This window comes from Takifugu rubripes, chromosome 20 (genome assembly GCF_901000725.2).
Source record: "Takifugu rubripes chromosome 20, fTakRub1.2, whole genome shotgun sequence".
In the NCBI taxonomy this organism is placed as follows: Eukaryota; Metazoa; Chordata; class Actinopteri; order Tetraodontiformes; family Tetraodontidae; genus Takifugu; species Takifugu rubripes.
In genome coordinates this window covers 13,321,115-13,337,038 of record NC_042304.1, presented here as the reverse complement: position 1 = coordinate 13,337,038, position 15,924 = coordinate 13,321,115, and the positions used below count along the sequence as shown (strand labels likewise).

The following is a 15,924-nucleotide window of genomic DNA, read 5'->3' as shown; positions in this document are numbered from 1 at the left end:
GACAGCCTGAAAACGTGATGTTCTAGGGAACAACTTAGCAGAGAGGTAAGGAAAGTAGACTGCGGAAAACTAATTTTTACTCCATTCTTGATTAACACGATTTAACAGCAAAATAATGACATAGAAAATTCCACAGGACATTATTTTAAAAGCAAAAATTATATTGTAAGTAGATGGTTTCACAGATACGTGATACTGAACGTTCACATTGCAGGCCAAGCATTTTGGGTTTCTTTCTAACCATTTTAATTTCATATCCTATCACAGCAGCGACAACTCCACTTCTCTCCATCTCGTCTTTTTAAAAAAAATTACTTGTATTTTCTGCTGCCAATATTTTGATCGTTTATATTCATATTTATAATAAAAATGTTTCTAATATATTCAGAACTTCCCGGAAGAAACTGGAGTGGGCGTGGACTTTTCTTCTTCTTTGAGTCGCATCACGTATATCGCTCTACTGCCCCCTACTGTTGGCGCTAACGCCCTCCACATAACCAGAGATTACTTTGAATGGTTTTATTTTAACTATCATAATATTAACAAATACAACCAACAAAATGTATATAAAATAATACATCAATAAATATAATTTAAAAGGTGATGAATGTCTAATTATTATGACCTTTTCTTTATTCACCAGACGCACACAAATAAGTTCACTCAGTATTTTTCAATTAACATTTTATCAGGTGATTTGTTTCTCCAAAGACTTTTGGAGTTGCAGGGCTAAACACTTTCACAGTCAAATCAAAATCAATTAAAACCACTTTAAACTTTCATTACATACAAATTAGAAAACAAAGAACAGTAATGCCAGCAAATGCGCAGGCTGCTGAGTGATCTCGTGCATTGTGCATATTGTACTAGCCTGAATTAGGTTATATAAATCTGCTGAATGATCTTGATCGGTCACAAAAATTGGTATACAAAAAACAGTGTATGAGTATCAGAAGCAGAATAAAAGGATGGGTTTTCAACCATCAGCTTGTACTATGTATAGACTCATATACAAACTCCACTTGACTGTAAACATTTAATTAAAATCATAAATAAATAACCTGATGGCTAAATAAAAATGAAATGTGTTATAAAAGACTAAATGTATTGTTAGCACCGCTTCCTTGTCTTGGTAGTGCCTTTTAACACAATATGAGGTAATCCAACAGCCCATTTATCACAGGGCCAGTACTGTAGTCCAGGCAACGAGTACGGTATCTCGTAGTTTGCATCCAGGTAGGCAATCAAGGTACTACCGTAGGCCACAGCTATGGCAATTAGAATGTGCCTGGAAGATATAGAACATAATCAATGACATCACCAAAATGTCCGAGAAACAATTATTTTCTTCTGCTGGTGAAAAATGGTCCACAAAAGAGAAAAAGAACAGAAAAAGGTCAACTTGGTCAAGACCTACCAGAAGCCGTGTAAGTAGCAGAAGTTCAACTTCCGCCAGAAGCTGCAGCCAAACCGGTCACTGATCCAGCAGGAGATGGCGAGCACCCACAGAACCACAGAAAACTTGGCTAGTCGCAGAGCCTTCTCATCGGTGCAGCTGCAATGTGGATACTTTTACTTAAAAAAGAGTTAAAAATGCGGAAAAGGGGACAGAAATAATAACTTTCAATACTGCTTCATCTCCACAGCCAGGACGTAGAGCAGATGGAGGCCAAAGCAGTTCAGAGCGTAGGCGTTGGCTGTGGGTTTGACGAACGACGAGGCCGTGGTGACGACGGTGACCACCAGGACGAGGGTGGAAAATGTGGACCTGTTGGGGAATGGGCGGAGAAAGAGAGGCCAAGCCGTATGATTCAGGTTTGCAATGTTTGCTTGTTAATGGCATAGCTCTCAAAAATCAACATCAGAGCACACACTTTTTCATGCATCCATTAAAGTTTCATTTATCTTTTCTCCACCTCTTGCTTAAATATTTGCGTAGCTTGGGCCTTGCAACGGCTTTTGACAGCACGCAGATCCCCGCTATGTCACCTACAGGTGTAATCAGACAGGTTCCTCCACCAAGGCAGCCTAAATGTCAGTGTACCTTAACCTCAACTCCACGCCGTTGGGTTGTAAATGAGGCCTCACCTGTCTTTGATGAAAGGAGGGAAGAGTCGGCGTGGAAACCAGAGAGCGTAACCCGCCGCCAGTACCCAGAGGATGGACAGCTCGTCCAACATCTGGCCAACGAAACTAAGAGTCATGTGGAAGTAAGCGGAGAAGAGGCCTGCAATAAGATGAACAACTCTGAAACGGCTTTTGTCTATGGAATATTGTGAGTCAGGTGTAACACACAGTAAAGCAGCCAACGCTTAATAACATTGCTCAGTGAGAACGGTGTCCTTAGTACAGTAAGATTCCAGATGCATCAAAGTCACGATTCATTCATGTATTGGTTGATTACGCTGTAAATGTGTCACATGTGTTGCTGGATGTCCAGGAAGCGTGGTAACAAATGAAAAAATGAACCCCTCCGCAGCTCAATATTCAGAGGAGAATATTCTGTATGTCATTATTGCTAATGGTGCTTGATGCCCTTCCTCACAGTCCATCGTGTCAAAGACTCTCACAGATTTCTCTTCATTAAAATACTGAATGTTGGTGTGCCACAGAGTTCCTGTTCAGGGCCACTCTTATTCTTCAGTTATAATATCTCATATCTCTGATGGAAGCTTTGAAAGGACTTTTATTTGTGAAAAAGATCCTGAAATTAGTAAATGAAGTGCAAATCGGGGTGACTGACCGACAAATATCATCATGATCCAGACCAGGTGAATAGCCAGGTTCCTCTCTTTGGCATAAGGGTGCAGAAGGTAAAGCATGATGGGAGCTATAATGAAGAAAATGAAGCTGCTCATCTGTGGGAGACATTGGTCAGTGCACTAAGATGTGTGTTTTCGCCGATAACTTAGAACGTTGCAGCACAGAAGTTGAACTCACTGTGTTGAAGGACTCCACGACTTGTTCCGAATGTTTGTAGTTGTCCTCACACCAGTCGATTTCTGAACTCTCATATGAGAAAATATCTGCCATCTTTTCACTGGAGTAAACCTCTGTTCCAAAAATAAAGGGTCACAATTTCAGACCACACTCAAAATGTGTGTGTGCGTGTGTGCGTGTGTGTGTGTGCTGTGTCCTAGGAAACCTGTAGGGTCTTTGTACTGGCTGCGTATGGAAATTCACATTATTTACATATCTATGCAAATTCCACATTTCCACACATCCTCAGAATCTTCGATGATTTAAATATTTACTTTTTTTCTTACTTTTCATCTGTCATTTTTTTCTTAGTTAAAAAAAACTGCTGTTTTAAACCTTTACACTGCTCTGGCATACACTTTTATTGTTTTTTCCAAATATTTACACCAATTTTCATTGGTATTGATACGTAAACACACACACACACACACACACACCTTCTGTAATGTCCGGTCTCAGTGTTTGTGGTTGTTTGTGTAATATAAGGGACCCTAGAGGCAGTCATGATTTTTGAACCTTGCGCAAATACCAAACCTACTGGCGCCATATAGAGTTTAACTGATCAATCACACGTTGTTACTGACAGACACTTGGATTTGTTCAAAATATTCCGCACATAATTGGCTCCGTCTGGAGAATCGGGTCTGTTACAGAATGTCGTGACTAAAATGACACAAGCCATTTTTATCGAGATTAAAAGATACTCTTAAAGAGATCAGAAGTTCTCACCTCCCAGTCTGGCTCCGCTCCGTCGGTGTGGATCGGGTCCAGGTGAAACACAACACAACAGGTGGATTTTTCTGGGCGGAGCTTCGAAACGTTCCCGTTCCTGCTGCACCGGGCTGACAGAGAAAAGGTCCGTGGACGGATGTGTCACCGACAGAAATGTCTGGAATGAACCTGTTGTTTGTTTGTTTTTGTTTTTTAAAAAAGAAGTAAAATCGCATTTCCAGTCCAAGCAGAGATCTACAGAAAACGGGACAGGGCTGCAGACGGGAACAGGTGGAGCGGAATTTATCCGCGTAATCTCGCCAGATCCCAGGAAGAAGGTTTAATCTCTCTCTGCCTGGGGGGGATGCGTGCGTGTGTCCGTTAAATGCCCCAATAGCTTCACACGTATCAAATAAAATTAGCCCAAAGAAGAGAGCTCGCAATGCTAAAATGAAATGTAAATAAATGAAAAAAAAAGATAGTGTCAAAGGTCAGTTTAGCTCCCCACATTAAATTGGGATTATAGAGTTATTCCAGCAAGTTCTTTAGTAAATGTTCCTGTCCTGGCAGTCCACAAATAATGTGCATATTTCACAGAGTTTGATCTGTACCAGCATAAAATGAAATTGCTCCTGGTGTTTAACCTGGAGAGTGTGTGTAAACATTAAAGAAGGAACAACAGATTGTTTGCTCCTTTATTGTCATCTAAATCTTACAGAAACAGACACTGATTTCATGTAACAGTTACATTATTTTACAAACTCAACGCACAGATGTCCTTTCAACCAAGTAAAACATGAAAAGGATTTACTGAAATTCCACCAAAAGAAAAAAACTCCTTTATATTGACTGTGAACTGACTTCACGTTGTTGTCTTAACGTCTAAACTGTTGCTCTGGATTAAAGATACAGGCAAAAACTAAAAGTCACTGCAAGGTTATGCAGTTGTCACATTTTCTTTCTGTTAAGGCGGTAAAGTTTAGCCGCGGGTAACTTTCAGTTAAGTCAATAAGGTCAAATAAAGGTGTGGGAGCATAAAAGATTAGAGCTCTCATGGCTCCGTGACTCCGAACAGAGTAGCTCGGGACAATCGGGGAAACCCGAGCGGGCTTTTGTGTCACGTCCGTGCTTTAACAATGACAACAGCCGCGCTGTCACCCGGGCTCTGCTTGTACACCGCAATGAACAAATGACGAGTGGCTCAAATGTCGGTCGCCTTTGAGGCAAACACCACGTCCATTATGGATGATGGTTTATTGTGGAATCCATGTGACAGGTATGTGTGTGTGTGTGTAGGGGGGGGGGGGTCCTTTAGCAAAAACTGAGGTAAAATAATACTTTTTCTAGCAGACAGAGTCCATGACAGCTCAGATTTTCTCCACATAGTTTCCCGGGAACAGACCTTCCCTCCCACCGAAGCGGCCCGTCCACCAACCCGAGGGGTCTGCAGAGGAATGAAGAAGAGAGAAGGTGAGTGAGCGCTGCTGCTCATTTCCAATCCAGCTTCTGGATTCATCCTCACACCTTCTTTAATGAGATCAATGATGTCGTTGACGTCGAAGCTGATCTCGTCCGTGTCCTGGCCGGTGTACTGATATAGGGCCCGACAGCGGGGCCCCATGGGAGTGGGCCTGGGTTTAGGGGCAGGAAGAGGTCGCTGGGTGATGCTCCTTTTCCTCTGTTGCCTGTAAAGAAGACACAGAAATTTAAAGATAATCTATAAAGTCATCCTTGACGGCCATTTTGTGGGTAAAAGTCCGGCTTGATGACTGGATCATTGATCATCCCAGTTTTCATTGTGGGGCACCCGGTTCTTCGGGTTTTGGGAGTGAAAGGTTTGATTTAATAACCAGTTTCCACAATCCATCATGTGAAATCCTTCTTGAAGTCACGGGTTCATTCATCTTGGCGACTGTTGAGCCTCGCCTTAAATGTCTCAACTCAGGAGGCGTGCTGACTTCTGGTGACTCAGTTCCACCCCCACACACACATATACACACACACCTTCCTTCCCCTTTATTTGTACAGCACAAGGGGATCATTCTTACCCAGACATGCCTTGGTCAGGCACATTGAGGAAGTCCATGTTTCTCTGGTTGAACTGGTTTTGGACTGGGGCTCTAGGTGCTCGCTGGGAGTTGAGCTTGGGCAGGATCGCGCTCGGCGGTCTGTGCGGAGTGGTATAAGTGACTTCTGTTGGCTGGTGAGCAGGAGCTCTGGAAAACTTGGCTGCCCCGTTCTGATGTGCTGAGGAACAAAAAAAGCCGAGTGACTATCTGAACCGCAGCGCACCTTTTCTTTAATGTCAGTATGAGATGAAATTATAACCCTCTGGTTGGTTCCAACTGACCTCCAGCAGTTAGTTGTTGAAAAGCAGCCGTTCTACCTGACACATTAACTTTTATATGCATGTAAGTCTGCAAGTCCCAGACTGCCCTTTAAACACGGCCACTAGGCAGTGCTACATCAATTAAACATACACTCGATGTCATAAAAATAGTTTTAAATTCACATGTTTGTTAAATTCACATTGTTTATAAAAAAATCAATAGCGTGAATATTTTTAGTACTTTGTTTTCTGAAATGAGTGGGGAAAATGGCTGACTTCTATAGAACTGAGGAGTTGTTGCTTTGAAGAATGGAAGGGAGCATTTTACTTTCAGCTAAATGAAAGTACCCCCCCATAGATGAAGATATGAATCAGCATCATGTAGAATTGTGGTTTTTACCTCTCATATTAACGTTACGTCCCCCTCCTACATGAGACTGGGGAGCATTCTTCCGCGAGGGCTCTGAAGAAACACAAGATACCATTTTATGAGCTCCATCTTGCTGCTAATTACCTCAAAGCTGCACTGTGTTATTATATTACTTACTGGAGGATTTGGGCAGACCGTCCCCCACTGTGATGGTGAGGGTCTTCCCAGATGGTTTGAGCAGGGCCAGATCTCCTTGGCCCCTCTGGAACACCACCAGCCTGGATCCTCCCCCACCCCAGCCCTCCTTCTTCACTCTGAACTCTATCCTGGGTGATAACGGGTAATGGGTGTGTTACTTTCTGATGGTAGCAAAAAGGGGGCGTGGTCTCTGAGCGCAGAGGTCCCCTCACCTATCGCTGAAGGAGATTGCCAGCTTTCTTTTGGTCGTTTCCTCGTAGCGTTTGCAGAGCAGGCTGAGGAACTCTGTCTTAAAAGTGGACTCCAGCAGACTGTCATACTGAAACTCGTGAAGGACGAAGAAGTCGTCCTGTCTCGTACTGCAGGAAGCAAATGTGTGCATATTGTAGATACAGAAATGAAAATCTTTACTGAATTCCCTAATTTCCTTTTACTGTGAATTGTCTTCACCACAGCTTCCTTTACTGCAGTTGTGTCAGTTCTGGCCCAGATGTCACCATCATTGCAAATACCCACCTGAGAGAAACGCTGCTGATACTTCCAAACTCCATTTTTCTCTTTAACACCTCCTTTATCTGTCCCTTCTCGGCGCCTTTCTTCACCTTCTCCCGACCAATCAGATAGATGGCCTTGGGTGTCAGGATCAAATCTCTCTTGATGGACTGAGGTTTGGGGAAAAGAAGAAATGACACCTGTCAGTAAAGCCCAAAAGAAGAAGCGCAGCCTATGGTTTGGGCTGGAAACTGCAACTTTCCCATCGGTTAAACTCAATAAAATCCAAAAACACGGTACACCTTGAACCTGCGATCAAGCTTGTCCACCGAAGTAGCGAAGTCGACCCGCTCCCTCTTTGCAAGAAACTGGCGGAGCTCAGGCCTCTGCTCCAGGCCGAGGTAGTCTCCCACGAAGTTTCTGTTGATGCTGTTTTTGCGGCGCTCCTTGGCGTTGTGCAAGATATCCGAGGCTGCGTCACGAACATTGCGGATCATTTTGGATTTGCACATTTGAGATTTGAGCAATGGTGACTTGCTTCCTCTGGGTTAACTCACCCTCTTCCCTCATTTGTTCGTACTTCTTCCTGGCGATGAACCTTCTCCAGCATTTCTGAATGATCCTGGCAAAAGTGTCAAACTTTCTGTCCCTCATTTCCTCGAGCAGGAAGAGCTACGGACAGAAATACCAGTTTACAAACACCATATGCCTCTGAGAGTGAACCCACGGAACACTGTCATACGAGGAGATGCAGGCCCAGAGTGGTACCAGGAGTATCTCTGCATCAGTACTAGCCACACCATAAGCATCTTTTTTTATTACCGATTCAGGGTTCTTCACAAAGACTTTGGTGCGTCCCATCTGGTACTGGTCGTTATCCATGTTGACGGAGCGGAGGAGGTGAAGCACCCCCTGCTGTTCCGGCCCCCTCCAGTAGGGCCACGTCTCAGCTGTTAGAATGGCGTACCTCGGTAACAAATACCCAGCAGACAAAATTATAAATACAGGTGCGAGAGAATGATTTATCGCTGCAGAACTAGAATCACCTCATCAGAAACTTGCTGAAGACTCTGCGGTATGCGAATCCTGCCCTTCTTACGCGGATGTTCTCACGCAGACCAAGATATTCCACCTGATGTTTGACCCTGGAACAGCAGCAGCTGTGTCAAAGCCTTTGTCACAGATTCCAGCCTCAGGTTTGAAGATGCTAACCTGCTCTCCTCCCAGTCTCTTGGCCTTTTGGTCTCGTTAGGTTTGATGCAGCGGATGTAATGTGGGGTGCATTTCATCAGCGTGTTGACCAGATCGTTAGCTTGTTTCTGTAGGAAACAGCAATTCCTGCTCAGCGAAGTCAAACGGGGACAAGAGTAACAAAGCTTCAGTTTCAATCCCCACCTTGATCTTCGTGCTGGCGGTGGTGGGCCTGCCTTTCTTGTCTGTGTTGAGGTTCTCAGGGAACAGACTACAGATGAAGCGGCTGTGCAGACAGATCCAGGGGATGGAGTTACTTTCACTTCACTGCTTTTCAAAACGCACAATTAAATCAGGCAAACTGACCCATAAACTTACTATTCGCTGCTTTGCATAAGCTCAATAAGGTCAGGGAAAAGCACGTCCCGGTTCCTCTCGCAGAAGCCGTTAACATCGTATGACACCTGGAACGATAATTACCATATGAGCTGAGGAGCCCCGGTCAGATCAGGTCTCTCCTTTTCACTGATTTTCTTGTACCTTGCCAGCGTAGTGATGTATGATGAAGCCAGAATTCCAGCTATTGAAATGCTCGTGCATCCCCACGGTGGCCTGCATCTTTTGCAGCAGAGTGCTGTCTGCACCCTCGCCTTTGGCGTGCATGGTGGCACAAACATCGTCCAGCACGCTCATGATACCGGTGGGGTTCTGCAAGGGGACAATAGTAAGCTAACCTCTGTCTTGGCTGGTGGGCTCGGCAGTCGACAGTCACAAACTTACCACTTTATTTTCAATGAGATCACACACAATCTTGTTGTTGAAGTACTCAATGGGAGTCCACTTGATGCCCTCTTGAACATACTCTTCCTGAACGGGAGGACAAAAAACAAGGCTACGTTTGGAATAACCGGCCGGCTAAATCAGAGGGTAAGAACCAACAAATGGACACGAGGAAAAATCTTGACCTGTTCAGCTTTCAGAGTCAGTTCAATAAAGATTTGTTGCAACTTCTCGTTGACAAAGTTTATACAAAACTGCTCAAAGCCGTTTCTCTGCAGGGGGAAAGTTACAAAGTCAGACTGTATATTCTTACATCACAATATACGTTGAACTGTATTATATTGGCTGACATTATACGAGTAACAGGACAGACCTGAAATATCTCAAAGCCGTAAATATCGAGTACTCCAACACTGAATTCTTCGTGTGGTTTTTGGATGGCTTTATTTATGGACTTGAGAAGACAGAAATAGAAAACAATGAGTGCTTACGCATTTACACCATCTGCATGTAGGTTTACTAAAACGTTGAGTACCTCCACCAGGTAGTCAAAGAGTCGTGCATAGAGGGCTTTAGCCAGCGCGTCCCGTGTGTAGTTTGCTTGCTCCTGGTTCAGGGTGACGGTAATGGACTCAGACTTCCCCCCCCACTTTGAATCCATCTTTCGGCTGGTCAGCTTGTCCTGCAGACGGTTGGGGTCAATGCCCATCAGGTAGGCTGGAAAGGCGAGCACTGGAACACAAAGGAGAATATTTAAAACCATAGATTCCAGCCTGCAGGTGCGCACACGTGCGCGCGTGCGTATGCACAGCATGTACAAAACAATAACTGCATGTGCGGTTCAGGTGGTCCCTTGCAAGGAAAGATAAACAAGCTAAAAGTGTCGTGCACAGATCCCATCAATTAGCAGGACGGAGACTGCTTTGTCAAGGTGAGATCTAATTGACTCCTCTCCCTTGGGGGGACAATGAGCCCTCCTCCAGCAGACAAGCCTGCTGGGAGCGTGGATGAGTGAATACAAGTGTGACTCGGCCCCACTCACAGTCTGTGCTTTCCACCTTTGCGTAATTGCCTGCTTCGATGAAGCTGACATTTCCCAGGTGCAGGATGCCTGCCACGATGTTCAGCACCTGAATCTGGGTGTCAGCTGGGATCCCAATCACCTGCATGGCTTCCTGGAAAAAGCCAGATAGACCTTGAAGGCAGCAATATGATTTAAAAAAAAAAACAGTTATGTGTATTTCTAAAAACATATACGCACCATCGTCTCCTGGAAGTCTTTGTTGTCATTAGTCCCATCCACCTTATAGGTCCCAGACTGGTTAAGGTAGTAGTAATAGTCGGGGGTCATGATGCCGAGACACTCTTTCTGATTAGAGTTAGTGCCCTCTATCAGCTGGAAGAGCACAGTGCAGGCAGAGGAGAAGTTGAGCCTGGTTTCATCTAAATTCTTCATATATAGAAAGTTTCATAATTTGTTGTATGTGTAGATCTGTGCACATCTCTGACCTGATAATAAATGTGGAAGTTCCTCTCGTTCTCATTCTGGCTCACCACTCTTGACTTCTCGAGCAGGAAGTTAGAGATCTTGCCCCCGTCTGGCTCTCCCCCTCTGCTGAACTGAATCTCAAAATATTTGCCCTGACAAATGCAAACTCAGTCAACAATCGGAGGTGGCAAACTGTGACGGGGCGTCACGGGAAATGCAAATAATTCAAATTATTTGTGGTCATATGACACTCGCATGTCAAACAGGTCTAAAAAGGTTATTTTGCAGCATCTAAGGTACCAAACTAAAGCCTGGAATCGCTGCTGCTGAATCTAAAAGTGAGAAAAGTTTCAGCGTGCACGACTGCGGTGCGATGCTGAGGGGTGTGAAGCAGGTCGCCGATGAGTCGTGCAAATACGAGCTGTTGCTTCTGTTGTCTATTTGCTGGTGTAAGCTGTGTTTGAACAATGGCTCATTCACATGCAAAATACATATAAAAAAAACGTTTCCTCATGAACAGAAAGTCAGACTCTACTCACAAAACGACTGGAGTTGTTGTTTCTGACCGTCTTGGCGTTACCAAAAGCCTCCAGCAGAGGGTTTGACTGTAGGATGATGTCTTTTACATGCTGACACACAAACACACACAAGCAGTGTTGAAACCCAACCCAACCCAACCCAAGAAGGTCGAAGGTGCCTTCACCCCTACCTGAACTTTGGCTCCTCCTCCAGACACTTTGGAAATGTAACCCATGATGTATTTGGCCGCCACAGTCTTCCCAGCACCACTCTCACCGCTGCAAATCAGGCTCAGAGCGTCTCACACACACACAAAACGCACACACGGGATCAAAGATGAGACGTTGTTCTGAAAGCAGGGCTCACCTGATGATGACGCACTGATTCTCTCCATCGATCAACATGTTTCTGTACATGTTGTCGGTCAGGGCGTAGACGTGAGGTGGGTTCTCGTACTGGGCCTGCAGAGACCGGCAGAGACGTCAGTGGACGGCGGCGCCGCGGTCACTTTGATTAATGAGGGTAAGAGAACTCACAGCTCCCTGGTAAAGCTCAATCTCTCTGTCGGTGAAATACGGCATCTGTTTGAAGGGATTAACTGATATCAGCACGGGGCCGATGTATGTCTGAGCAGGGGGGGGGTCAAAGAGCACCACACAGAGGGGTCATCATCCTCTCACAAAAACACGAGCAACATTAGCATCATTAGCATCCGCTGAAGACATTATAAAGTTGAAAGCGCCTTGCAGACTAAGAGAATTCTATTTCAGTCTATTTCCAATCCCCCACCCCCGTATCCGATATCTTAATAACTTCTTGGTTGCCGGAGCAACACCAGCTGGTCCAGGTGGATTGAAAATGTATTTTCTTTATATGGAGGTGGATCTGTGTGCGCTCAGCAAGGGGGAAGTGGGCCGCTGATTCATTCAGTGAGTAAAAATGAGGAAGAGCCCATTGTTGCATTCATACCCATATATGTCTAATCAATATGATGGGCTATTGATGCGTGGCACGTTAAAAAGAAAGGATACGAAGATGTAGTCGTCCATGTATCTTTTCTTCAGGTTTTCCACGATGGCGTCCTCCGTGATCTTCGACAGCAGGACCATGTCGTCCACCCCGCTCTGTTTAACATTTTGACTCTGCCAGTGATACTTAGCCTGAAATCACAGGTCCAGGAAATTAGCCTCTGCAACTGTCTGCAACTGGGGGGTTAACGCACAGCGCGTCTCTGAGAAAAACCGCTGTCAGCACAAACACTCGATGTCGACACAGGAACATATTAGCAGCTGCTTAGAATTAGACCATAGTTCAAGGCAACCACAAATGCTGCACGGCGGCAGTGCACGGCAGCTTGGGGGCATCATTGAGGACATCCTCTGCTGTAACATGACACCAGCTGAGCAGGATCTGGTTTAATGTATGAACCCTATCTGGCACACTGCTGGCGAAACTGCGGTCTTGTACCACCAAATTCTGCTTTTTAAAAAAAGTTCGGTGTAAATTTACTGTTACTCATGAATTAGATTTTTTGAAATGGTGCAACTGAGCTGAGGGGATCATGTCTAGTGGCTTTGGCCGGAGTTCATGTTTATCTACATTTAAATGCCTTGGAGGGGAAATTCAGATGGAAGTTTTGTGCGGGTGTAATATTAATATACCTTGGAAACCAAACTAGCACCATCATCCGTCTGCTGTGGCTTTGCTTCTTTATTTCATTACCTCGAAACAGTGCAGCCAGTTTCTCACAGACGCCAAACTTTGTGGCCTTGAGATGTTGGTGAGTGTAGGATGATCAGTCCACAACCTTTATGCACCCATCCATCCATCCATCCATCCATCCATCCATCCATCCATCCATCCATCCATCCATCCATCCATCCATCCATCCATCCATCCATCCATCCATCCATCCATCCATCCATCCATCCAACCAACCTTGAATGAACCACCAATATCTATGACAACATCTTGTCCTAGCTCAGCAATAACATTGTACATTTGAATTCTGGCAGCAGGAAACAACAACAAAGCCATAAACGCTCGCCACTCCACATGTGACACATGCTGAAACAAGCCCACCTGCATCCAGAAATAACCAAACCTCTCATGCAGCAGATGCACGCGTCTGCAGAGGAGGTGTTGCATTGTTAGGAGGAAGAGTTTGAGCCGACACCAAGGACGAAGACGGGTGGATCACAACAGATTAAATTTGGATCAGATGAAAACATCGCGGATGATTGATTAAATATATTGATTATTCGGTCCAATTTGATTTACAGATGAAAAACACATTTAGCCTCAGTGACCTCTTCCAGGAAAACATAAACAAAATACAGCAACGCCATCTGTGACCACTTCTCATTACTGTTTCTGCTATTCAGGGTTTCCTTAGCTCTTAAGGGAGATTTTGGATGTATTGTGGCCGTATGAGGATATACAGGCATGAGGAGGAAGTGTGTGACAACGGCAGCCTGCTCCTGGAGTCCACTTCCTCCTGTCACACCTCTCCGTCCTTGTGAAACCTTCAAACCCATCACACACTGACAGCTCTTGCAACAGCCGGCACGGCTGAGGGGGCAGCAAACAACGGTGCCCGAACTCAGAAACCTCAACATTGTTGGACCACTTTAGGCGTGAAAAACACAGCTCAGCTCTGATGGTCGCCCAGTTAAAAGTCACATTTTGCTTCTGTTTAAAAGCCGTGAGTCTGAATATAAGATAGCAACTGAAAAGAGGAAACTCCACAGACGGAACCTTAAGTTCTCTACATAAATGACATTTTATGGCAATTTTTCCAAATAGAGCTGAAAGAGAACAAACACCGACAGATAAATGTGCTTGTCTGGATGTGTGAGAGAAAAGTAGTCAATTCATACCATCTTTGCTGGGGTCCCTTCCTCCTCGGTGGTCCGCCGTCCGGTGTGTCTACTGGCGATTACTAGTGTGTGTGTGTGTGAGTGTGTGCGTGTGGTGTTAAAATCCACAGGTTGCTGCCCTCAGCCAGACTCAACCATCATCAAGCAGCCAGGCCAACAGCAGTGAGGTCCCCGAAACATCCACTGCAACATCTACTTCCTCTTACACACATATACGAAAAACAAGACTACTCAGACGGCACACACACACACACACACACACACACACACACACACACACACACACACACACACAACACGCACGCACACACGCACCCACGTACAAAGCCATCCAGCTACTTCTTTATTTTCTCACAGTACATGCATGAAGTGCTGGCCTGTCACAAACAGCACACTAGTGACAGGCTCTGCTCACACCAGCAGCCGTACACTCATAATTAGCCGCTGCTCGGCGAAGTTTTTCAGTTGCTTGCTGCCGGCTCCACCCAGGCTGTGGTTTCCTCATCATCTGTTTGTGTCATCGGCGCGAGGCCTCTCGCCCAACACCCGTGATAACTGCCGCAGGTGTTTCTGTGAAGCTCTGGTCTCTGGTTGGGCCAAAAGAAAGAGGGAAGGCCTCTCGTGACACAATCAGTGAGGTTACTTCAAAGTTCAAGGAAGCAATACAGAGATCTAGAGAGGCGTGCGAGGGCTTATGGCTGAGCCCCTCGGCTGGAGGCCGCTGCAGATGGAGGTGTCCACGGGTGCATCAGAGTGGGCTTCGGCGCCCTCTCCTCCACTGCTCGGTACCTTCTCGTTGATGCCGTTGTGGGACAACCCTGTGAAAGACGCTGACACACACTCACATGCTCATGTTGGCCGAAACGAAGGGGACCAGTTTTGTTGAATCATTTGTTGAGTGTGTGGGACACTTCCACTTCTCGTCGTCACCTCAAAGGCAGCATGTAGAATATGTAGCTGCACATTAGCATCACCACCCATTTGCATTTTTGTGTGTTTTTGAGCAGCCGGGCCCCTAAAAATTACCCCAGGATGGCAGAATGATCTCGTCTTGTTCAGGATTCAGTTCTCGATTTATCTCCTCGACGGTCCAGAAATAGTTGCCCCTCACTAATGACGTCACCTCCTGTCCGGATATTTTAGCCCAAATGCTACTGTTGCAAAAACAAATGCAGAAAACGGGGGAAGCGATCTGAAGGTCAAAAATGAACACATCCCAGTTCTTAAAATCCACAATGCAACATATTTATTCAACTTTTAGGTCCTTTAAAAAGATTTACACTGGAGGAAAATTAGTTCATCTTCTAGAATACTGAACAACATACAGTACATTTCATGATATAATTAGCCTGTGAAACACAAATCCATCGTCGATACTGTAGACTCTTATTTATTTAGATAACAGGCTCACGGCTCAGCGTGAACCTTTATTTGACACACAAGTAAATACAGGGGGAAAAAATGTCTGTCATACACTGAAAACTGACAAATCACCCAAAAATCTTCACTTAAACTGCAGCGATTCAACAGGTTCTTGAAAAAAATAATGGAATCAGATCGTTGTATACTGTTAGAACACAGAGTTGATCACAATTTTATAAATAAAACTTAAATATTCCGAGTGTTTTCATGCTCCACGTGCACTGATTTTATGTTTTAGCTCCCTGTTCAAAACGTACGCTTATGTATATCTAAAAATGTTGAGAATGCATGGAAATTCCTTTTATAGAAATGAATCCTAAAAAATTGGGAAACTCTTGAGCTACTTTAAGTAAATTATAAGCTTAAATTCAGAAATGAGCAGCTCGAATGGGCCTCTCTGATATAGCTCAGGCCATCGCTGCAGAACATTATTACAAAAGGCTCAAATTTATTCCATTATAATTAAAAGCACAACTATTAAAATGATAACTCCTACCCAAAAAAACCCCCAACAAACAAAAAAAACCAGACATGACGACAGTGACCGAGAAGTAATAATAGCACC

The 15,924-nt window shown here is 44.8% G+C and overlaps 2 protein-coding genes across 3 annotated transcripts; both read right to left on the bottom strand.

Annotated features, from left to right (window-relative positions):
* Window positions 1-669: 669 nt before the first annotated feature.
* Window positions 670-4,304, bottom strand: acer1 (alkaline ceramidase 1). Of its 2 annotated transcripts, none has more exons than XM_003978073.3 (7): window positions 3,709-4,304; window positions 2,941-3,053; window positions 2,744-2,858; window positions 2,089-2,227; window positions 1,631-1,768; window positions 1,418-1,555; window positions 670-1,288 (listed from the first exon to the last, which is right to left on the bottom strand). In XM_003978073.3, exons 2-7 carry the CDS (start codon window positions 3,031-3,033, stop codon window positions 1,111-1,113), a joined length of 801 nt encoding a protein of 266 aa, XP_003978122.1. In that variant the 5' UTR covers window positions 3,034-3,053; window positions 3,709-4,304; the 3' UTR covers window positions 670-1,110. The 2 variants fall into 2 exon arrangements, with proteins under 2 accessions (XP_003978122.1, XP_029683710.1); XM_029827850.1 differs by having other exon boundaries at window positions 2,744-2,830.
* Window positions 4,305-4,371: 67 nt separating this feature from the next.
* On the bottom strand, window positions 4,372-14,197 carry myo1f (myosin IF). Its single transcript, XM_011619368.2, has 28 exons — window positions 13,938-14,197; window positions 12,090-12,218; window positions 11,595-11,684; window positions 11,425-11,519; window positions 11,249-11,336; window positions 11,079-11,168; window positions 10,560-10,691; window positions 10,312-10,446; window positions 10,093-10,225; window positions 9,586-9,782; window positions 9,424-9,504; window positions 9,236-9,322; window positions 9,051-9,137; window positions 8,811-8,978; window positions 8,649-8,734; window positions 8,475-8,556; window positions 8,292-8,398; window positions 8,126-8,224; window positions 7,902-8,046; window positions 7,637-7,751; window positions 7,382-7,551; window positions 7,104-7,249; window positions 6,800-6,946; window positions 6,567-6,715; window positions 6,420-6,482; window positions 5,739-5,937; window positions 5,215-5,375; window positions 4,372-5,134 (listed from the first exon to the last, which is right to left on the bottom strand). The coding sequence occupies exons 1-28, from the start codon at window positions 13,938-13,940 to the stop codon at window positions 5,058-5,060; spliced, it is 3,261 nt and encodes a 1,086-aa protein (XP_011617670.1). The 5' UTR covers window positions 13,941-14,197; the 3' UTR covers window positions 4,372-5,057.
* Window positions 14,198-15,924: the final 1,727 nt, after the last annotated feature.